Raw genomic sequence first — 23,217 nt, forward strand, 5'->3', positions numbered from 1 at the left:
ATTCATAACGACGCGAGGTGTTCAAGAATGTTCACTTTCGAACGCAAAATCTATGCGTGAAAACATAATGCCTTCCTCTTCTTCTTTTTATTTTTTTCCGATACGCAATTCCGTAGCGGTTTCGATAATATTTGCGATTTCTTTATATAAAAATTTTATAAATAAAATGTACAATTGAAGACCGGAAGAGATACAAAATCGGATGCTTAAACAACGTAAGTACATATTAAAGCTCTACAAAAACTTTTATTTTTAGAAAATTGAACGGAACGCGTTATGTATGGTAGGCGTTTAACTCGGCAGTGGTAAAATTTGTTTGTAGTCAATACGAAAGTTTTTAGGGACGTGTACATATAAATTATTTATATTTTCCTTGCAAAAGATTGCATCATGTTTGACGAAATTATTTATTATTCAGAAATGTTAATTAAAAATTAAAGAAAGTAAATTTTCAAAAAGTCTAATAAATGTACCCAAAATATGGAATTTATAAACTTCATTTCAAACAAAATATTAGCTATATCAGAATTAGACATAATGTAAAATATATATACGTGCGTGCACATAAAAGATATAAAAATATTATATACATAAAATATAAATATAACAAAGTTCATATTACAAAATCGATTTATATATATATAGTTTTCGCGTTACTGTTTGTCATTTTTAAAAATCAATCTAGTTCTGTATTTGTATATGAAATGTAACTATTTTTGGAGTATTATATATAATTTTAATATTTAATAAATAAAATAAATATAGTTAAATAGGACTAAAAATAAAAAATCCAGTTAAAAAGATCGATGTTTAAGTATACTTTTAAGATGTATATAATATGAATAAGAAAAAAATATTTTATATATAAAAAAGAGTTGTGACACTTCAATTTTCTTTTTCCTCTATTCTTTTTACATTTATTGAGATCGATGTAAACGGATTCGTGTTTACATGTAAATATATACATTAAACGTTTAATATTTCTTTCTAGAAACAAAATTCGGAGTTACCATCCATAGGATGGGATAAGTTTATTACAAATTTCACATTAGAGTAAAAAAGTATTAGCACCACTTCCTAAAAAAACAATTCACCGGAATATATATATCTCAGAATTCCGTGAACATAAAAAAATTATACTTATTACAATATCGACCTACTTAATTCATTCTATAAATGCTTGCTTTTCACTAAAATGGCAGAATAAGAAACAAAGAATCATAATATAAACCTCTAAAACTTAATTTTACATTACGTATATTTAACTTCGATAAAAGATGATATTTCGAATGATAACAGTAGTAATGCCAAGATAATAAAGGAATATATTGGGACTGCAATCTGTTTACAATAAAGAAAACGTTTCTGATGGAAGAAATTAGATAAAAAAATAAAAATTTTATTTAAATATCATGGAAGAAATTTTTTTGCACATAATCTGTATCATGTAAGTTGCAAAAATAAAATGCAACATTTCCAAACTTCAATACGCATTTCCGTTGCAGGATTTATTACGACTTACTGATATCTTTTTCATAAATGTAAAAATAAATCTTTATAAGTGTACTTTGTAATAGATGAATAAGTATAACTTTTTTTTAACAGTATTTGGCGTTTCAGTTCAGAGTAGTTTAAATGTGCACTCCCGTAAAGTGAGATGCGATTTCTTTTTCTTTTTTGCAAGCTTTTTTTTTGCCTAGCCCTGTGGTACCACTGCCGGGTTAAGGATGAACAGGGTCCAGATTACCATACATTTGAATTTCTTACAAAGTCACATTTATTATCTCGATTTAGCTATCTCAGCATCATCGATAATACGAATCTGGTAATTCTATATACAATCTACCGAAATAAACGCAATAATCGGTAGTAATAATAATAGCGTCTTTCAAATCTTTTCGAAACTCCCTCTCCCTTCTTTTACTTTCACCTCGTTGATATATTTTTCTTTTTTTAATAAGTGTGCTGAAAAATCGGTATAAATGTAACCTACGAAAAGGAGTAATATTTACCGCAAAAATCGTCAATTATAGCTTAGACAAAATTTGGAAGAACTGTAACGCCGTTTTTTTTTTCTTTACATTTTCCTATTTCTACTATTGCCAACGCTATTTTATATCCGGTAATTTTTTTAAAAAATCGAACGGATACTCGTTAAATATAACTATATCACGAGTATGAGATCGATTGTACATGTCACAGTTTACAGCTCGAGCACCATATTTGGCTAATGTCAATAATAATTAAAAGTAAATTGAACCAATAAAATTTCGACAAGTCTAAAATCACTACTTCATTTCTCTTTCTTTCTCATTCACTCTATCTTTTTGTCTCAATTTGCTATCATTTACGCTACGTTGCGACATTGTCGATAAACTTCGATTGTGATATTAAATACGATCTAATGCTAATCACTTACGTCTAAATCACTACAATCGGGTATTATTAACGATGAGCGTTCAATTAGTTTCTCTCACTGCATCTCGCGATGTTGGCTACTATGGCACTTGACCAATACTGATGCGCTGTTTTTGTTTTAACCCCCCTAAACTTCTATACCTTACATACTATCATCACGGCTAACAATAAATTTAATTCGAACAACGGTTCCCTATCTTATCTATCAATATACTCAACTGTCCTAGTGACCAACATCGTATTCGAAACAGCAGTAAAATTCGTTTATATAAAGTGCTACAGGTCTTCCATAATTTTTCTAAGGTAAGTAGTAATTACTTCGTAAATAGTTTTGCTAACCAGCGACCGTCCGCCCTACTTGGCTTGGGCTGGGATCGGGGAGACGCAGGGCGGCGGTATGGTATCTTTCTTTTTGATTGGTATTGATCTAAATCTAGTATTTGGACGAAGTGCGAGGATGGGTCGTGCGTGCTTTTGCTTCCTAAATCGAGCGTGCGCAAGTTCTTATAATCTTTTTTTTTTTACTTGTAGCCATAAGCTTTACTTTCTTGTTTCCTTGACCAGAATTACGATTTATCTTCGTTAATAATTAATTTACTCGATACGTATATTTTCAGAAAAGAAGGAGAAAAGAATATTATTATTGCATGTGTGTGAAAAGAATAAAGTGGCGGAAATCATGGAGCAGCCCTGAGAGAGAGCGAACAACGCATCTGGGAGTAGTGCATGTGCGCCTGTGTATCTGTTATGTCTGTATATGTATCTGTTGTGTGTGCTGTGTGTGTATATGTGTGTGTATTCACACACACATATGAATCTCATGAGAATGAATATTTCACTCAACGTGTAAATTGCGAATTTACTTATAATTTACTCATTTAACGTTTGCTTTAACCTCAAGTCTTAAGAGTCGTGTGACGCGAATCCGCGCACCCGTGCCTCGAGTTTGTATACAAGTGACAACCTTCTACGCTGAATATCGACACTTCTGCAACAGAATCAATAGATTTCGTCACATGAGACGTATACATTTCACGACAACGTTGGTTGTGCGAAATTTTACAAAACCCTTACCATCAGGTAATTCATATAATTTCCTAGGAAGAGAGGCGAAATAGGGATGACGTAACGCTTCCTCCGCACCTATCCGTTGATCGGGATTCAGCTGCAGGAGCGACGACGCCATACTATCGCCCTCGGCGATATCATAAAGCCGAGGAAACGAGAGTCCCAGTTTCCGCGGCGGATAAAATATCAGTCTATGTGCTTTATACCCGGGCAGATGCGTGACACCTGGCCAAGTCTCCTCGGTAGGTGTGCCCAGCACTTTAAATATCTTATCGAGTTGGTCGTACGTACAGCGTACACCTGGGAATGTCGGTTCACCAGTTAACATTTCCACAAATATGCAACCCACTCCCCACATGTCAAGCGAGGTGGAGTACTCTGTGGAACCTAAAAGAACGTCGGGCGGTCTATACCACAAGGTCACGACTTCATGTGAGTATGTATGCGATGGCACGGATTTGGCCCTTGCTAGCCCAAAGTCTGCCAATTTAAGTTCTCCTATCTCGCTGATTAATAAATTCTGTGGCTTTACATCTCTGTGCAGAACTCTCCTAAAGTATGCAGTAACACAAATTAATCGACGCGTATCAAGATGAAGACATCGACATTACGTACTATAAACTTTACCTGCGATGACAGTATGCCAGTCCTCTCAATAATTGAAAAAGAAACAATTTAACATTACGTGGATCCAATCCTCCGTTCCCGAAATACCTCTCCATATATTGGGATAGATCGGTGTGAACGTATTCAAACACAAAGGTGAGCGTCTCGCGGGTATGAATGATATCGTGTAAAGTCACGATATTGCTATGTTTTAACTCTTTGAGGAGACTTGCCTCGCGAATGGCAGTAAACGGAGCTCCTTCCTCCTCTTGCAGTCTAATTTCTTTAAGAGCCACCACTTGATTAGTGAGATGGCTATAGCCTTTGAACACTGTGGCATATGATCCCTCTCCCAACTGCTCCAGTTTTATATAAGCTTCGGATTTACCGAATGGCGAATCTCCCTGTCGAGACAAATTGAGATTAATGTTTAGTATCTTGATAGACAATTAATGCAAATGAGTACATATATGTAATATAATACATTACCCCAAAAGCGGAAAATCTTTTAGTTCTTCTAGGTTCTGGGCCAAGGAAAACTTCAGATTTGGGCCGCGGTGGACGTCGGGGCCGCAGAATTACCCTAGCTTCCTCTCGTATATCTTCATCGAGAAGCTTCGAATCGCTAGAAACCGAAAGCTGTCGATGCACTCTCTCATGGTCGCCCACACCTGTCCATTCTATGACAGTCCAATTTCCGAAAACATTCTTAAAATAACAGCAATCGAAATACATAAAATCACAGATTTTTATAAAATTTTGGATATGTAAATAACTGTACTTTGCTTAAATTACATATATACGTATTTTGATGTTATTTATGCATTTAAACAATCGCGGGACAGCTACTCTTACGTATGCATAATTTCAACTATGTATAATATGCAGAAAAACAACAACGTGATATTTGATCATTAACAAATGTGTTTTAATATTCATTTTTTTAGTGTTTTTAGTAACAAAATATGTAAAAGAGGGCATTCTTATAAATACAAATTAATTAATAAATAACTTTATAAAATATGTACACATAAATTAGATTTTTACTTTATAATATAATAAAGAGCACGAGTTTAAGTTCTTTGTTTTCATCTCTTACTTCAAAAAGTATATAAACATCTAAACCTACATCATGATATACTACATCTATAAAATATTATGAAACCATGTATATATGTTTTTTTGGATAAAGCTCACCATAACGACGATCTTTGTCCGCAGGTATATTGCCATTTGGCTCCAAGCGGTCTAGGAACTCCTCCGAATAACCATTATATGGCAATTGACCTCTCGTTGTTGCATCATCAGCCTCTTCTTTTGATATAGCTGTAATAAAATAAATAATATTTAAATGTATGTTTATAATCATCATTAATTATGTCTAATAAACGATTCATGATTTAATTGTATAAAACTATTTTACTCGATCTTTGTAATATTATAATATTTGCAATATACATATCAATAATAATTATATCACTAAAACATCATGCTGTTTAATTACAATAGGCAAAAGCAATTATTTGCCCGACATTAATTATATACTTGTTAATATTGAAAAAACATTAAAACAAAGTTCAATATTTAAATCCTTGTGATTACTATTATATTTTATTAATGTAAAAATAATTACCTATACAAAAAATACTTACAAAGCCGTCCAAAGCTGTGACTAAGGCGCTTTTTTAATTTTTGCACTCTACTGAGAGCACCGCCTTTCTTTTCCCGCATTGTCACAGGCCCTGCATGTAACAAACGTAATGTTTAAACACACAATTTAATACACCGAATGTAAGTTGAGATAGCATGACATCATAACAGAAGGCCAAGAACATCGGAGTAATTTAGATATAACAGATCATTACATTTATGATGACATCATACGCTGTGTTATGCCAGTGCTCCTTCATGATGATAGAGGTATATATGCATCACATTCTTCTCAAATGACAATGCGAGGAACTTTATATCACAGGAAATTACAATACGATAAAAAACAACCATACATGATACAAAATATGAATATGATTACATCATACAAATATTAATAATTTTTTTTTGTAGATATTACACACCGTTATACTACAGATAAAGCAAGAATAATGACACTCAATGAACGAAGTAATTTTGAACACAGTTTTATTCCGAATCCAAAGTAATTTAATTCAACTTCTCAGAACGTAGATGACTCATCCGTTCGTAGAAGATAATGGATTTTTACTGCAATTAAAAGTGAAAGTATGTATCCTTAAGTATACACTTTCCAAGTATGTGTATCAATTCGTCCGAACCAGCCAACTATAATTTTTTCTTGGAGCAAGCCACATAACAAAGCAAACTCTCACGGGACACTTATTAACACGATAAAAACTTCGAGATTGCCGTATGTATACGGCACATGACACGCCATTCAGTCACACGTACATACACGCACACGAGTATCGACACACACGTTCTTTTCTGCATACAGGTATGCACTATAGTTACGGCATAGGGGGTTCAACGAACTAATATACATTAGTTTCACACGTCGAATAACCGAACAAATCTCTGGTCGAGATGTTCAAGTGTCAGATAAAACGTAGGCTCTCTCCCTCTCTCTTCGTGTTACACAAAAGATTGCATTGTACTCATCGTGCGACTCGAAAAGATACGGCGATCCCAATCCTGAAATTGATAAGCACGCGCGTTTCTTCCTGTGGCCAACGCTAATATCAAGCCGGCGAAGGAAAATAATGTTCAACTTCTCTCTCGCTTGAGTTGCATATATACTGAAGAACTCGGTTGTCTCTCTTCTGCCTGAGTGCCTGCCATCAGGAGATACCGTACATACACACATACAAGGGACGCGCGCGCGAGGAGAGAGAAAGAGAGAGAATTATTATTTTCATTTTCTTTCTCTCTCCCTCTCCTCTTCCTCTTTTTCTATCTCTCCGCTCCTCTCCGTCAGACTGCTGTTGCTACTTGGTCCTTCTCTCCCGTCTCCATGATCCTGGAACGGAACTCTCTTTACCTCTCTCTCATTCGTCGTCTCCTCTCTCGTTCTTTCACGTATGCACACACGCACACACACGCACACACATCCACGTACACTCCCTCTCTATCTATCTTTCTCACCTCGTTCACACGCGCGCACGCAAAGACCAACCGATGAGAAACCGAAACAGCGAGAGCCAGCGAGAGCCGAAACGTCGGCTGCGAGTGAGAAATAGGGGAAGGATGCCCGACTTACCCTCTTTGCTCTTGGAGGCGGTCGAACCCTTGTCCTGACAGTACATGATTACTCATTCGCTCGCACGCGCGGGACACATCACATATGGGCGGTGACGCACTCGGCTGCGTGTGTGGGTACGCGCCGCCGCCGCCGCTGTCGCCGCTGTGTTTTTCCCTCGGCCGATGCTCCTCAGCTCCTGTGCGGCGACGAGAGCCCCGGGCGCCGTGCGGGCTCCCTAGAGCGCGACCCTCTCACGTCGTCCTCCTGTATTCCGGTGATTCCGGTGATTCCGGCGAAGCGCGCACGATCCCCGTCGCGTCGCCTCGCGCCATGAAAACGCCTCCGCGCTGTCCCCGCGGACGATGACAACGACGACGGCGAGGACGGCGAGGACGGCGATGGGAGCCTTCCGCACGGTGGTGCGCCGATGGTGCGCCACCGCGAGAGAATATATTACTATCACAAAATTTACCAGCGAGGATCCTCGCCAGTCGGCCACCTCCAAGAGATTACCTCTCCGCCGCTCCGCTCCACGAGAGGGGCAAGTTCACGTCGGTGCACACTACACACTCATATACGGAGACACGTATCTATCTCTTTCTTTTCGAGAATCTCTATTTTTTCTCTTCTTCTCTTACACGGGATCGCAAATGATTCGGTCAACCCTCCCGTTTGCGCTTAACCCTCGCTGACGGTGGGTGCTCGCGCACACCACACCACTACCTCCAGCAAATCATCTGCGATCGGGATGACGGGATTCGGGGTCTGCCGACCGGTTGGGATTGTCGGGATTGTCGGGTAGCCTATCTCGCTTGTCGCGGATACTGACTGCCCACACCACCGTCACCACCTCGCACCGCACGACACGAAAGTCGCGAGCCACAGCCGAATTCGGCCGAGACGGCAGACGCTGGCAGACGCGCGTCAGCGTCCACCACAACCTAGAACGACGACCGCCGTTGTATTCAGTGTTTTATGAAGTTCGAAGGAGCGGGAACGCGTGCGTACTCACCGTACTTTAGTACTTATCGCAGACGAGAAAAGTAACTAGACTGAACGAACCGCGAACGTTCGCATTGCGGCTTGCGACTGTTGGACAAAAAGAACGCCGTCTCTCTCTCTCTCTCTCTCTTATTTTTTTAAAATTGTTTTTCTTTTTTTATGTCATTTAACAATCATTGACTTGTTATCAAACTATCGCTTAAATCATGAATATTTAAATAGGCGTATATATATTATGCACAGCTTACAGATGGTTTCAAACTTTTGTCAAACTTTCCCATTTAGCCAAGTCCGCTCGAACAAATTTTGTTATTTTATTGATCTGTTATATCAGATGCTAACAACGAAATGACGCGAAAAATATAATAGGATCCCACATAAAAATATACTACTAGTGTCACAAGTGCAATAAGTAAATTCGATACATAATTTCAATAAAATTTCAAAAAAATTTCAGTGAAATTTTAATGAAATTTTCTCCATCAACTATTACATTATTAGTGACACTACTTGTCGAATTTACTTATACACTAGTAGTATATTTTTATGCGGGATTTATATTTACGTGACTTGACAGCAGAAAAGCACAAGTAATATAATCGTTTTGTTTTTGTTACTCATAAAAAAGATCGATAGAACAACGTTTGTGATGTCTTGTGTCATTATTGTTATTTAACGGGAAATACTCTTTCTGTCAGTACTGAAATCTGCATAAGTTTTATACTATTATAGATTTTCAATATTGGCAATTTAATGTACACTAGAACACGTATACTTTTATACGTATAATTTGTCTTTTCTTTTTCTCTCTCTGCAATATCTGTAATTGGTATCTAGCATATATTCTACAATATTTATTTATTTAAAAAAAAAACGATTCCATGTAAAAACCAAATCTATTTATAGACTCCATAATAGCTCAAATACTCCGGCCAATTTGAAGTTAGATCGGCATTGATAGTAAGCAAATCTTATACACATAGTTTTAAGATAGAAGCCAATTACAGAGTCATATTAGTATATTTTAATAGGCCTTCTACAATAAGCCGTAAGTCAGAAGTTCTAAGCGATCTTAAGTCATAATCGGTGAAGTTGGCCAATAGCCAACTTGAACGACTTGGTTAAGACTGGTTAAGACTTCTGACGTTCTGACTTGTGGCTTATTGTAGAAGGCATTACTTAAGACAGTTTTAAGATAAGAACAGACTATGAATGCCGATCCTAATCTTTTCTTAACAAAAACCTTTCCAAGTTCTACATAAATTTAAATGATTCGAGCTTTAAAATCTCTGCTCTCTCTCTCCCTCTCTTTAAAATGTCACACATCACACATGTCACGTATGCAGCCGTATGAACACTATGAACAGACCTTTATTATCGATACTCGACGTCTCGACGTCTCGACGTCGACTTTTCGGTATCGGAGTAATCGAGCCGCAACGGAGTGGAGTATCGATAAGCGATCGATAAGCCGTCGTCCAACAGCTTCGGCAAGCTCGAACTGGCTCGAACTTCGAAGCTTCGGGGCATCATGCCATGTTCTCGCGCGTCGTCGCACGTGTAAGTGTGCGCTGTCGCCTTGTGAGTCAGCAAAAAGAGAAGGGAGTTGGCGATAATCTGTTGTCGCGGCTGTTACGAGCGAGTACCGTCGGCGTCGGAAACGGTGGGAGCCAGGGCGCGCGTTACTGCGGGAAAACGTGTCAGGTTGCCGTCAGCGAGCCGTGCGGAGCGATGTCGGGCGACGAGAAGCCGTTTCGCCGTCTGCCGTTGTGCGTGCGTCCCTATCATTACGATATCTTCTTGACGCCGCATATCACCACCTTCGACGGCACGGAGAAAGTGCATCTCAATGTGAGTCTCTGTCACCCACCGCCATTCCTCTCTCGCTGCCACTCTCCCCGTCCCTCCCTTCAGTGAAAAGTAGAGTCGATGGAGAACAAAGCGGCCGCTGACCATATGGGAAACATAACCAAGAAATGCCCCGCCCCCGCTGATCCCTTCCCCGTTGCCGGTTTCTGTTTAAATAGCATTTAGATTCGAATCTGATTGGCAAACATCAAGACGAACCGCCTTATCTTCTAATTGTCGGCAGTCGCGATTTTAATCCCTTGATTTGCTCGTTAATTTCTCATGACGTCAATTCTAATTGCACTTGCGAATGTTATCTATTATTTTTCCTCTCGTTAATTATATTTCATGCTTATCTTTGCGACATACATAACGATTGCGAAAATTCTCTCTTATCCGTTTTTTTTTTCGGATTACAGGTGGAAACTCCTACAGATACCATTGTATTGAATTGTTTGGAAATCAATATAAAACGCGCGAGTTTTTATGGAAATGATGGCAAGACCATTGTACCCGATAAAATTGTACTATCAGGATTGGAGGAAACAGCTACGTTGGTTTTTCCTGAAGCTCTGCCATCTGGTAAAAGCGGATACCTGAATATAGAATTCGTGGGAGAGATCAATAACAAGATGAAAGGCTTTTATAGAAGCAAATATAGTGGGTAAGAATACAACTGACAATTTTGAATATATAAAAAAATTACCAAACTAATCTCTGTCCAACTGTCTAATTAGAAAAAGAACCTTTTTAACAATATGTTTCAATGACTGTTTGTTAATTTTAGCTCCTGAAAATTATTACCTGAATATATCATATGGATAAATGAAGACAGAGTATTTAAACTATGTATTTATATGTATCCTTTAAAGGCAAGATAGTAGCTGTGCTGTAACCTATTTGTGTCCTACATCAGCACGGATGTTTTTTCCATGTTGGGACGAACCATCTTTTAAAACAACCTTTGATATACATCTCACAATTCCATCTCAGCCATGTCTCATTGGGTTATCGAACATGGTGAGCATCCTTGATATAACATAGAATTTTTTATGATTTCAGAGAGGACGGTACTGTTGAATACGCGGCGGTTACCCAGTTTGAGCCGACAGATGCTAGACGTTGCTTCCCATGTTGGGACGAGCCAGCGCTGAAAGCAACATTTGACATTACGCTAAAAGTACCAATCGGTCTTACAGCACTTTCCAATATGGTAAGCAACGCCGGGCATCTGCAATATTATTTGTTTCTTTTTTTTTGCTTCCTATCTTCTAATTTATATTTAAGATAGATGTACGTACTTTTCTTCTTATGCTTTTTTTGTATTTGATATTTGTATACATTATGTGATACTTAAAATTAATGTTTTATATGTTGACTGTTAATCTGTTAACTATGTCTTATTGTATATACCATTCATAGTCGGTTCTTATATTTAAAATCATCTTTTAAGTGATCAGATTAGAGATTGATATTGAAATTGGATTTGAATTTAACTAAACAGAAGAAAGAACTAATCTCAAATTTGGTAAACTTTGCTCTGCTCATGGCTTTAAGACATCGGTATTATCTTAAGATGTCATAAGTTATTTACAAGGCTAATGTCAAAGCCAATGACAAAGCCAATATGAAAACTATTTTAAGGCTATGACATAAAAAAACATAAACAATAAGATATAAGTAATAAACGAATTAGCATTTTGAATTTGTTATTACCTATGTTATTGCCTTACATTCGCCGATTCTCTTATTGCTAATGTTTTTCTGTATGCCTTTCATTTTAACATCTTAAGACATTACTTAAGTTTTGTGATGATAAAAATGGACTTATGAATACCGATCTTATCATCAACATATATATGTGAGTACATCTTGTCTGTTTTAATTTTCAGCCTGTAAAAAGCAAAGTTACAAATGGAAACTGCGAGACATTGACTTTTGAAAGAACGCCTATTATGTCAACATACTTAGTAGCTGTAGTAGTAGGCGATTTCGATTACATAGAGGACATGTCTAGTGATGGTGTGTTAGTTCGAGTTTATGTGCCCAAATCTAAGAAAGAACAAGGCAAGTTTGCCCTAGAAGTGGCCACCAAGGTGTTGCCTTACTACAAGACTTACTTTGGTATCGCGTATCCCTTGCCGAAGATCGATCTCATAGCAATTGCCGATTTTTCGTCTGGCGCTATGGAAAATTGGGGACTCGTTACGTACCGCGAGACCTGTTTACTCGTGGATCCGCAGAACACGTCGGCTGTCCGGAAACAGTGGATCGCGTTGATAGTAGCACACGAGTTGGCACATCAATGGTTCGGTAATCTCGTGACAATGGAATGGTGGACGCATCTATGGTTGAATGAAGGTTACGCATCATTCGTAGAGTTCTTGTGTGTTGCACATTTGTTCCCAGAGTATGATATCTGGACGCAGTTTGTAACAGACACATATATACGAGCGTTGGAATTAGATGCTTTGAAGAACAGTCATCCAATCGAGGTACCGGTGGGTCACCCGTCGGAGATCGACGAGATCTTTGACGACATATCGTATCACAAGGGCGCCTCTGTTATTCGTATGTTGCATGCATACATAGGTGATGATGATTTTAGGAAGGGTATGAATCTATATCTGAAGAGACATAGCTACGCCAATGCGGAGACCGAGGATCTCTGGGCCGCATTGGAAGAGGCCAGTAATAAAGCTGTACGTAAGGTGATGTCGTCATGGACCAAGAGACAGGGTTTCCCCGTTGTCAAAGTTGACTATCGTCAAGAAGGCAACGATAGGATCTTATCATTGTCTCAAGAGAGATTCCTGGCCGATGGATCAGTGGATAACAACGCAGATAATGCATGGCTCATACCAATAAGCGTAAGCTCTTCACAAGATCCGAACAAAACAATATTCGACGGCATATTAGATGCAAAAACCAAGGAATTTGTAATCCAAAACGTTCCCGAGGGCACATGGCTGAAGATCAATCCTGGAACAATTGGCTTCTATCGGACTCGTTACAGTCAGCCCGCTCTGTCACTTCTATTACCAGCAATTAAAGATCATACATTACCTCCTCTGGACAGATTAGGCTTACTGGATGATCATTTTGCAATGGTACAGGCGGGTTACGCATCCACGGTGGAAGTACTCGAATTAATGCAGGCGTTCCTGCACGAGGACAATTACACCGTGTGGTCCACTATAGTGAATATCTTAAGTAAAATCGGTATTCTCATTTCGCACTTAGACTTTGAGGATTCTCTCAAAGCGTTTGGGCGTAATCTATTTCGTGAAATTAATGTCAAATTAGGTTGGGATCCTAAGCAAAATGAAAGTCATTTAAATACGTTACTCAGATCTCTCGTATTAGGTCGCATGGCAGCATTAAATGATCAAGATACTATCGAAGAAGCGAAGAGAAGATTCGAGCTGCACGTAAACGGCACAACGACACTCGCTGCTGATTTGCGCAGTCCAGTTTATCGAGCTGTACTTTCCGTGGGTGATGCCAATACTTATGATACTATGTTAAAACTGTACAAAGAGGCTGATCTTCAAGAAGAGAAAGAACGAATTCTGCGAGCGCTTGGTGCAATCAAAGATGAAACTCTGCTAAGAAAGGTCCTGGACTTTGCCATGAGCGAGGAGGTCCGTGCTCAAGACACAGTCTTCGCCATCATGTCCGTGAGTTTGTCATACAAAGGACGTCTTATGGCATGGAATTTCTTCAAGGAGAAATGGAAGACTCTATTGGATCGTTACGAAGGCGGTTTCTTGCTGGCACGGCTGGTAAAATTCACAACAGAGAATTTTGTCACCGAAGAACAAGCCAAAGATGTAGAGAGCTTCTTCGAGGGTCATCCGACTCCGGGCACCGAAAGAACGGTGCAACAGTGCGTGGAGTCCATTAGATTGAATGCTGCATGGCTCAACCGAGAAAAAGACTCCATCAGAAAATATCTGACCACTCAAGTCTAGTAAAGATAATTTCTTATCTTTTCTCTCCGTTATACCTTAATAGGACATTGGCATAATTCGACCTCGCGTAGTTTTACTATGCGAATATCTTATGGTACTGCTTGACATTGTGAAAGAACGTTACTTAGATACAGACTTGTCTCTTGTGTATGAAATAATACAAAAATAACACTAGTTTACAAGACTTTTTTTTAATTATTTTGAATCGGACAATGTATTTTTTACAGATTTGTGAATGCTGAAAACGTGATGTCACAAGCCAAATTTTTCTAACACGTTTGAGAAATAATTGACCTTTAATATATATAAAATTTTTTTATGGTATTTAACATTCTTTTGTGTTAAGGTTGTCTTCAAATTCTGATTAGAAGTCATGAATGTATTCATCTCCATAAAATGCATTTTTTTTCTTTCAATATTTTACGTTTTATGTAGCATGTTTTACGTATCATGTTAAGATTCACAGAATTTTTCTAAGATAGCAAATTTTTTACCTATGACTGAAGCAGGGTTGGTAAAAAACATGTTTTAAACAGTTTAAAACATGCTTAATTGATGTTTTTAATATGTTTTAAATATGTTTCTTTTGTAGTACTGTTTAAAGCATATTTGAAGCATTAAAAACATATTCAAGAAGAAACACAGTATGTTTTATTCTTAAAAAAAAACATTAATCTTTACCAACCCTGGACTGAAGTCATATATACTTATAAAATTTCTAGTGTATTGGTATTACACATATAAAAACCATACAACTTTTATTTGAAAAATCTTTTTAAATGTGTTTTTCGAAATAATCGAAGTGGCTAATTAAAATGAGACACTATGAGTGTGTACATATGTATGTATATATACATATGTATATATACATACATATGTATATATACATACATATGTACATATATATATATTTAGAAATCATGATAAATTATACTATGTGTCGATAGCGCAACATATTAGAAATTATAAATATATACTTTTTCTTCGTCTTAGACGGAAAATTTGCTGTCTTAGAAAAATCCTACATTTAAATGCTTCGTAACACGGTTAAAAAGTAAGATTTAAAAAATGCATTTTATAGAGAATGAACAATACATTCACGACTTCCGATCAGAATTTTAAGTTAACTTTTTTTTACAAAAAATGTTGATAATTGCAAAAATTAATGGTCAATTATTTTTTAAATCTTTTTAATGCTGGACAAATTTTGACTTGCGGTATCGTATTTCCAATATTGAAAAATCTGTAAGAAACATCTTGTCTAGTTTAAAGAATTTTTTTGCTGTAAACTAGTGTAGTTCGACAAATCACGTGTATGCACGCTTGATAAAAACGCTAATTTGTTTAATGTTGACTAGTATTGAGTGAAAGAAAACAAATGGAAGAAAATACAGTTTTATATACACAATTATTATACCTCATCGATAAATCATCTTGGCATAATTCAACACTTTTACAGTGGTGTTATTGTTTTATTCTTAATTAATCGCCATTAGATTTCGTCATTTTAAATTCATCATTCATAAGAAAAAATTTAGAATTGCCACTTTGATATCTCTCATGTACTATATGAGAAGAAACAATATTATATCAAAACTTAGTTTGTCAATAACCTTCTACCAGGGTTGGTAAAGACACTGTTTTTTTTTTTTTTTTTTTTTTTTTAAGAATAAAATATATTGTGTTTCTTCTTGAATATGTTTTTAATGCTTCAAACAGTACTATAAAAAAAAATTTAAAACATTAAAAACATCAATTAAGAATGTTTTAAACTGTTTAAAACACGTTTAAAACATGTTTTTTTTACCAACCCTGCCCTCTACAGCAATATTTAAAATATACAAAATCTGTTTAAAATATGATTTCTATATACATAGATATAATTTAAAAAGAGCCGGACTGAAGGCTCATGCGGTTGATTGCTTTTGTATTGTTATTTTACTCGTATATTACATGAGCCATTTTCAAAGGTATGCTCTCGATACGTAAATGAATATATACCAGTATTCGTGTAAAAAAACTACATATTATATAACATCTTTTTTTTATGAAAGAGAGCTATTAGTTCCATTTGTCAAAATAAACACACGTTAAACTTTGATGAATCATTCAACAAGAAGTTGTTTATGCATTTTTATTTATTTAACCGATGTGACTTAACTATTTCATGGAATGGTTTTCATTTCAATGGTATTCTAATTTAAACAATTGTATCTTGAAATTTAAAGTAGGTAATTATATTAAATATCGTGTCTAAATGGAGTATATTATAAAGAAATTTTAAACTTTGATGTAGAGATGTTTAGAAAATTCCAAATTTTTAAAATGTTTAAAAGATTTGCAAACGTCACAGAGACGCTTTAAAATTTTTAAATGCCTCTTGGACACTTTTCAGATATTTCTTGCGTTTCGTCATTATGTGTTACTGATAACAGAGAATTAAAATACTCCGTTTCGTAATGATCGCACTAGCCTTATAATTCTATACAAAACTTATAGTAAATAACCCCATAATATGTACAAATTACAGTCTACAGTCTATATAATAGACGATTGTTTATTTCACGTATTAACGTTAAATGCAATATGAGAGAGTGCCATAATTACCTCATATATTAATAAATATACATTTGCCTTGTACTCACGCGTAATAGAGAAAAATAGCTAGCGTCAGCTTTTGTTCTCGATACGATAATTCTTTGTTCGTAATTTATCTATGTTTTTGTATTTCCTGCCATATATTGATTTTGCGGATTTTAGTCTTTCAATTTGGACCAAGATTTGGACTTACTAAAGTTCTGAAAGTGTATCGCAGTTATCGGAAGGAGAGACGATTAAACGTGTTTTATGAAAGTGTAAAATCAATCAAAATTTGCTAGTTAATGTGAAATATCTTAAAGACATCTCTCTTATGATTTTATGTCCCGATTGCGGACATATTATCTGGGACACCATCAAAATGAAAAATTGCTTCGAAGAATAAAAACGAAAGTGGACGCTTTTTATACTTGATGTCCCGACATTTTTCATGTCGACCGTCATAGAACGTAATTCCCCGCGTTCGATGGTCGCACGTGCCGATTCGAGACAAGGAAGGAAGATGGTCCCGGTAGTGAGTCAGCCTTCAGTTTCATTATCAGCGTGCTTGTTGGCAGTCATCAGCCGGCAGTTGTTACCGAGTGTAGCCCACTACCCCCGCGTCGGAAGATATATTTCACCCTCTATCTGTCTGTTAGAAATGGCGCAAAATTGGAACAAGAACTATTTATTTTATTCAATATTTTTGGTTTGATCTACAGATGCAATCAATCTACCAATCTATAGATTCCAATATTTGAAGTCGAATTAAATCCTTTATGATGATGAAGTACAAATACAATTATGAAAATTTTCTGATTTTAATTCCTTTCAAATTTACTAGATTATTGAAACAATAATGTTTGAATAGAATAATTAACTCCACAAGTTTACAGTGATTTTATTTTCTTAAATTTTGCAGATCTACTATGATATTCTCTTAAGATATTTCTTCATGTTACATAAAGTACGAGAAGATCAAGAGCATGAAGGGTTAATATCTTTAGACGTTGAACGCTCTTAGAGGATTGTCCAAATCCTCGGAGGAATAATGAATGCACCCCCTCGTTCATTCGCTCGAAGAGGGGAACGAAGAGCGGACGCTAGCGATTGTGGAAGAGGAAGGGCGGGGAGATAAGGGAGAAAGAGAGAATGTCGAAGGACCGTGGGGTCGGTTCCCGTGGGTATAACCCGGATCGAGCGTTCCCAGGAACGCGCACGTGACCCGCGTCAGAAGACGATCAATACGGACTTTGCGAACTCCTACACCCCACTGGAACGACGTGTCGCCCTTGTACAATCCACACACATCCTTCGCCTTCCGACGAGACCGATGGCGACGGCGAACGACCATCATCCCTCCTCGCACGTGTGCGTAGATTGTTGCGCGCACGTGCGCTTATTTAACCCTCCCGTCCCTTCTCTCTCTCTCTCTCTCTCTCTCTCTCTCTCTCTCTCTCTCTCTCTCTCTCTCCCTCTCTCTCTCTCTCTCTCTCTCTCTCTCTCTCTCTCTCTCTCTCTCTCTATCCCTTCATACCATCCGGCTTCCGTTCCCGATATCGTTGAATCTTCACAGATTTACGGTCTCATGAACGACACTGAAAGAGCATCAGACTGCTTCTCTCTTAAGTTCAATCTTACTTTTAGAAAATTTAAAGAGATACATAAATATGTCTTTTATTTTTAATTTATAAATAATGAACGTGTATTTATATTTATTAAAAATTTTAATTTTATAGCAACTAAAAAGTATATCATTTAATCTTTTTTAGTCAAGTTAACGAGAAGCCCCAAGTTTTTTAAATAAAATTCACAAATGTACGAATAATAAATTTTATTTCTTATTTAGTATAATTTTATTTTTCTTTAGTATATCGAACATGTGAATGTATAGAAAATGTCTCAAAATTGAATAGTATATCTTAAAAAAAAAATTTTCGACAAATCTCGCCTTTACTTTTGAATTATAGCTCTTAATTTTAACGATCATTTCCCATTTTCGTTACTGATGTTCCCAATGTTTGATTTCTCTAAGATGTACATTTTAAGGGATTACCATATAATTATTTCCTATTTACTCCCGTTCTATTTCTACCAATCCTATTTCTGCCAATGGAAATTAATCTTGATTCAACTTACCTTTTATCTTTTTCTAATTCTAAGAAAATCTATTCTTTAGCCTTTTCTATAGTTCTTAGAAAAAAGGTGAACAGTAAATTAAATTGAGATTTTAATTTATTGGAGTTAATTTACGTTAATAGAAATGAACATCAGGCCTGATTCCACCATGTAAGATTAACTGTTATCTCGGTTCAATATTATCTTTTTCTAATTCTAAGATTTAGAAATCGTATCCATTTCTACGAAAGGAAACTTGCTGTTTACTTTTTTATTTTTAGAAATAGAAAAAGATAAACAATAAGTTAAACTGAGATTAAAATTAATCTTACATGATGGAACCAAGCCTTATGCCCGTTTCTGTCAATGCAATTTAAATTTAATTAGAAAAAGATGAAGAGAGAGTAAATTGAACCAAGATTAAAGTTAATCACTGCATTTCTACATTGATAGAAACGGGCATTAGCCAACTTATTTGCGTGATCGAGATAGGATAAAGCCACGAGGGAACAGGAATACGCTGTATTCGTAGGATAAAAACAAACGCACGAAACTAACGTATAGACACAGTTTGTATTTATTTTTCGTGTGTACGAGTGCAGTACGCCCGCGCAATGATGTACTTACAGCCTTTCAGTCTTTGCAAATATACAATATTTACGCGGGTTGAGAGGGGGGGGGGGGAGGGCGGGAGAGTTTCAGCACTTTCTAAATTATAATATAAGAGGCTATAACAACGACAGTGAGATAACTATACAGTAATCAATAGCAGCGATAGAGCGCGAAAACTTTGATGAGAAAATAAACGAGACCCTTCGCCTAATCGCCTCGTCGAGTTCGATTTCGCATGCTCGCCGCGAAATTGTAGCCAATCCCGATCGATCGTCATCTCGCTCGCGTCTCCGACATCCAAAATTCGTCGATCATCGACTTCACGAGGAACAGAAGAAATCTTCCGTTTTGTCGTCGCGCGGCGACGAGGCGCGTTCTCCAGGAAGGAAGGACCTCCGGCAAGAAAAGGCGATCGATCGGCGAAACTAGTTGGGCGGGGCGGCTATGTAATTGACTCGAGTGTAACGAACGTTTTGCGAGCGCTCATTGTCAGTGTATTCGAACGCGTGCGCGTGTTGCCGCACTCGACGCGCGATATCGCGTTACGATACGATCGACGATGTGAACAGGACGGATGGATTCTCGCCGTCGGGAGACTCGAGAGTCGATCCAGTTTTCCCAGTCACACAACAAGTAACTTATCAAAGAACGAACGCCAGTTGGAAACACGCGCGTCGCCTCCCATGCAGCACAGAAACTTGCGGCAACAATAGACTTGTACTCGGCTGACTCGGCATCCTCGCTTTTTCCATATTTATTTATTTCCAAGTGCAAAAATTTTGGGGGCGATTTCAAGCGCACGCGACAGACTTATTGCAAGCAAGTTTGCAATGTCGCTGCGATATTGCTGAGTAATATCCTAAGGACGTTCACAGGATGTCCTAGAACATCCTCTGGACATCTTTTAGAGAACTGCGTTGTGTGGATGGAACGATCTGTGCTGTATGGGGCTTCCACAGTCCGTCAATCGAGGCCTCGAAAGACCAGGGATCGCGATGAAATCGAACCGCTGGTCCCGCGGCCGATTCGATCGGTGTCGCGCGGTCGGTTAGGAAAGAAAAATTGGAATGATAAGATCCTAGGGGAGAGCGAAAAAGAAGAGGGATAGAGGAAATTCGTGCCGGGTCCTTATAACCGTGAGAGAGATCTCGTGTGGAATGGCGATGAGCGTATGTACAAATGTATTTACAATTTCCCTTCGCGGAAGAGAAGGGTAAAAACCGGCGCTGGACTCGCTCTTTTTTTTTTTTGATCAAAATGTCTCTTTGATCAAAATACGTTCTCGCCTTCGGATAGTAGGTGCGTTCCTCGGACGTAGTCTCCCGGGTAGTTTTCTCTTCCGGGCGATGATCGATACCTCCTCCCGTGACTGTCCAGATCGAAGGTAGATCGACGGACGGACGTCCTTTTCGAAGAGCAGAGCGATCCATCTAGTCCACGAGGAGGGTGGCCTCGATGCGATCTGTACCCTAGTTGGTCCGACCAACAGGTCACCGATCGGCGACCGTCGCGGTTACGACGGACGTCGTAGTGGTCGTCGTGGCGGTCGACGTGATGGTGTTCGGCAGGGGTTGCCTCGAGGACGACTGCGTCGTCACCGTCGACTCCGTCGTCGTCGCCGTCGCCGTCGCCGTCGCCATCGCCGTCGTCATTGTCTTCGCGTCCTGATGCGCCGCGTTCGTCTCCTCGAGAGCGGTCTGCAGGTCGCAGATGTACTCGATCACCCTCTGGATCACCTCGAGCTTCGACAGCTTCCGCTTGCGCGGCATGTCCGGCACGAGGGAGCGCAGCTTGGTGAGGTAAGCGGCGACCTCCTCGGCCTCGAGGTCGCGTCTGGTGCCGCCGATCCCCAAGCCGTTGTGCAGCACGCCGCGATGGTTGGGCGGCACTCTGCCGCTCACCGGGCTAACCACCATCGCCTTCATGCAGGTAGCGGCGGCGATCAGAGAATTACACGGCCGGAATCGATCGATCCGGCGCTCGGCTCTTTCCTCTCGACCCTCGTTCACGAGCACCCTGCCGCTGCTGGGTCTGGGTGATCGTTCGACGACAGCGCGTCACCGCACACACACATACACACCACCCCACCGCGCGTGTGCCTATCGATCGCCGGAAAAGAGCTGTGCGTCGAACACCAAAGGCGTTAATGCAGCACGTGAAGAGCGAAGAGCGGACTGCCTGCGTCCTGTTTACTTTGTCGTTGCTTTGCGCCTCCGTGGAGTGACCGTCCTCTCTCTCTCGTTGGTCGATCAGGTGTGGAACCACGTGCAGGATCACGCACTGGTACTAGTTTCACCGACCAGCCACATCGTCCTCGAACGACAGCTACGCGCCAAGTATGATGACGAACTGATGCGATCGAGCGTATATAGTAGACTGACTGTATAGTGGAGCTGAACGCACAGCCGGCGGAGTACTGTACACGGATCGTTTGACAGATCGGAGCCGACTGGCCTCCGCCCCTCACCTGCGTCTTTTTATAGCCTTGCCCCACCCGGCTCCCCGCGCATACCCTCCAGACGCTTCCAGCATTTGTACGGCGCAATCGCTGCCCGAGTGGAGTAGCGGTGGCTTCGAGCCTCACGCGATCTCTCCTTCTTGTTGACCGACTGGCTACGTATTATGGAACAAGTCAGAATGGATTCCAATGAGAATTTTCTCTACCAAAAAAAAAAGAATAGAAATTTAGGAAATTATTTAATAACTCCGACCGGAATTTTCCAATTTCTTCCAATTTTTAATGCGACTTACAGAGAGTACAACTTGTAATTTGCGTTTCATGAAAATCTCTCTATCGCAAGTACTTTCGATGAGAAAGAATTATTTATTTAATTTTTATGCAGAGAAAGACAGAATCGAAAAACAAAAAATTCGAAATAATTTATGTACAGTGAAAGTAATGAGATTTAAGATAATTAAAAGAGTTCCAGAAGATTATCAAAGATTTATAAAATTGACGAATTTTTCGCAAATCTATTAAAAACCGCTTTTTATAATTACAAAATTCTTAATAATAAAAAAGCTCTTATTATATATTGTTCCGCATAAAAAATATGTGACTGAAATTAAAACTGATTTAATCATCTGATTAATAAAGTAAAATAGCTAAATAATAGTTACTGTACCAATAACTTATTAATTATAATTGCTAATCGCCACTAATTAGTAAAACAATTAAGCGCTTATTAATAATAACTACTTAATCACTTAAAACTAATTAGTTGAATAATTAAGCAGTCATTACTAATTAGTTAAGTAATTAAGTAGTTATTAGTAACTAATAATATTACTTTAATAGAATTTTTTTATTACAAGGCCGAGGAAACAATCAAGATCGGCACATTTAGAAATACACATAATGAATGGAGGGGATCATCGGATTTCGCTTTGGAAAATCGCACGTGAGGTCCGATTCGAAGCTATCAGTAGTCGGGGGTGTTTGACGACTATGCGACTGGCGGCGTCGGTGGAACACGAGGGGAGTGTAAAAGGGAGGCGGGAAAGGGGTGCACTACCATTGTTGAACGTCCGGCGGCGCCAGCCACTAGCCATCACGGCTACCACTACCACGTAAGCACCGTCATCACCAACACTGTAACAGGCGGTCGACCAACCACCACTATCCCAGGCTCTATATGTACTCGACTTGCACGGTGATGGTCACTCGCTAACCTGTGCACCATGATTCCGGCCGTGCGATTTTCTCGCGCCGGCGAACGCTGCGCGAACAAATTTGCGCGCTCGTATTCCGATTATTTACGTCGAAATCATTACGCGTTA

The 23,217-nt window shown here is 38.6% G+C and overlaps 3 protein-coding genes across 4 annotated transcripts; 1 reads left to right on the plus strand and 2 right to left on the minus strand.

Annotated features, from left to right (window-relative positions):
- Positions 1-1,437: 1,437 nt before the first annotated feature.
- Positions 1,438-8,262, minus strand: Eip63E (cyclin dependent kinase Eip63E). Of its 2 annotated transcripts, XM_018515604.1 has the most exons (7): positions 7,325-8,262; positions 5,745-5,834; positions 5,290-5,418; positions 4,582-4,772; positions 4,114-4,496; positions 3,493-4,037; positions 1,438-3,406 (listed from the first exon to the last, which is right to left on the minus strand). In XM_018515604.1, the coding sequence occupies exons 1-7, from the start codon at positions 7,368-7,370 to the stop codon at positions 3,315-3,317; spliced, it is 1,476 nt and encodes a 491-aa protein (XP_018371106.1). In that variant the 5' UTR covers positions 7,371-8,262; the 3' UTR covers positions 1,438-3,314. The 2 variants fall into 2 exon arrangements, with proteins under 2 accessions (XP_018371106.1, XP_018371107.1); XM_018515605.1 differs by lacking the exons at positions 5,745-5,834; positions 7,325-8,262 and having other exon boundaries at positions 4,582-4,800; positions 5,290-5,411.
- A 1,565-nt stretch (positions 8,263-9,827) lies between these two features.
- Psa (puromycin-sensitive aminopeptidase) lies at positions 9,828-14,428 on the plus strand. Its single transcript, XM_018515629.1, has 4 exons — positions 9,828-10,159; positions 10,576-10,820; positions 11,219-11,369; positions 12,049-14,428. The coding sequence occupies exons 1-4, from the start codon at positions 9,845-9,847 to the stop codon at positions 14,128-14,130; spliced, it is 2,793 nt and encodes a 930-aa protein (XP_018371131.1). The 5' UTR covers positions 9,828-9,844; the 3' UTR covers positions 14,131-14,428.
- Positions 14,429-20,675: 6,247 nt separating this feature from the next.
- On the minus strand, positions 20,676-21,902 carry emc (Basic helix-loop-helix domain-containing extra-macrochaetae). The gene has a single exon (XM_018515637.1). It carries the CDS (start codon positions 21,360-21,362, stop codon positions 20,928-20,930), a length of 435 nt encoding a protein of 144 aa, XP_018371139.1. The 5' UTR covers positions 21,363-21,902; the 3' UTR covers positions 20,676-20,927.
- Positions 21,903-23,217: the final 1,315 nt, after the last annotated feature.

This window comes from Trachymyrmex cornetzi, unplaced genomic scaffold (assembly GCF_001594075.2).
Source record: "Trachymyrmex cornetzi isolate Tcor2-1 unplaced genomic scaffold, Tcor1.1 scaffold579, whole genome shotgun sequence".
Classification (NCBI taxonomy): domain Eukaryota; kingdom Metazoa; phylum Arthropoda; class Insecta; order Hymenoptera; family Formicidae; genus Trachymyrmex; species Trachymyrmex cornetzi.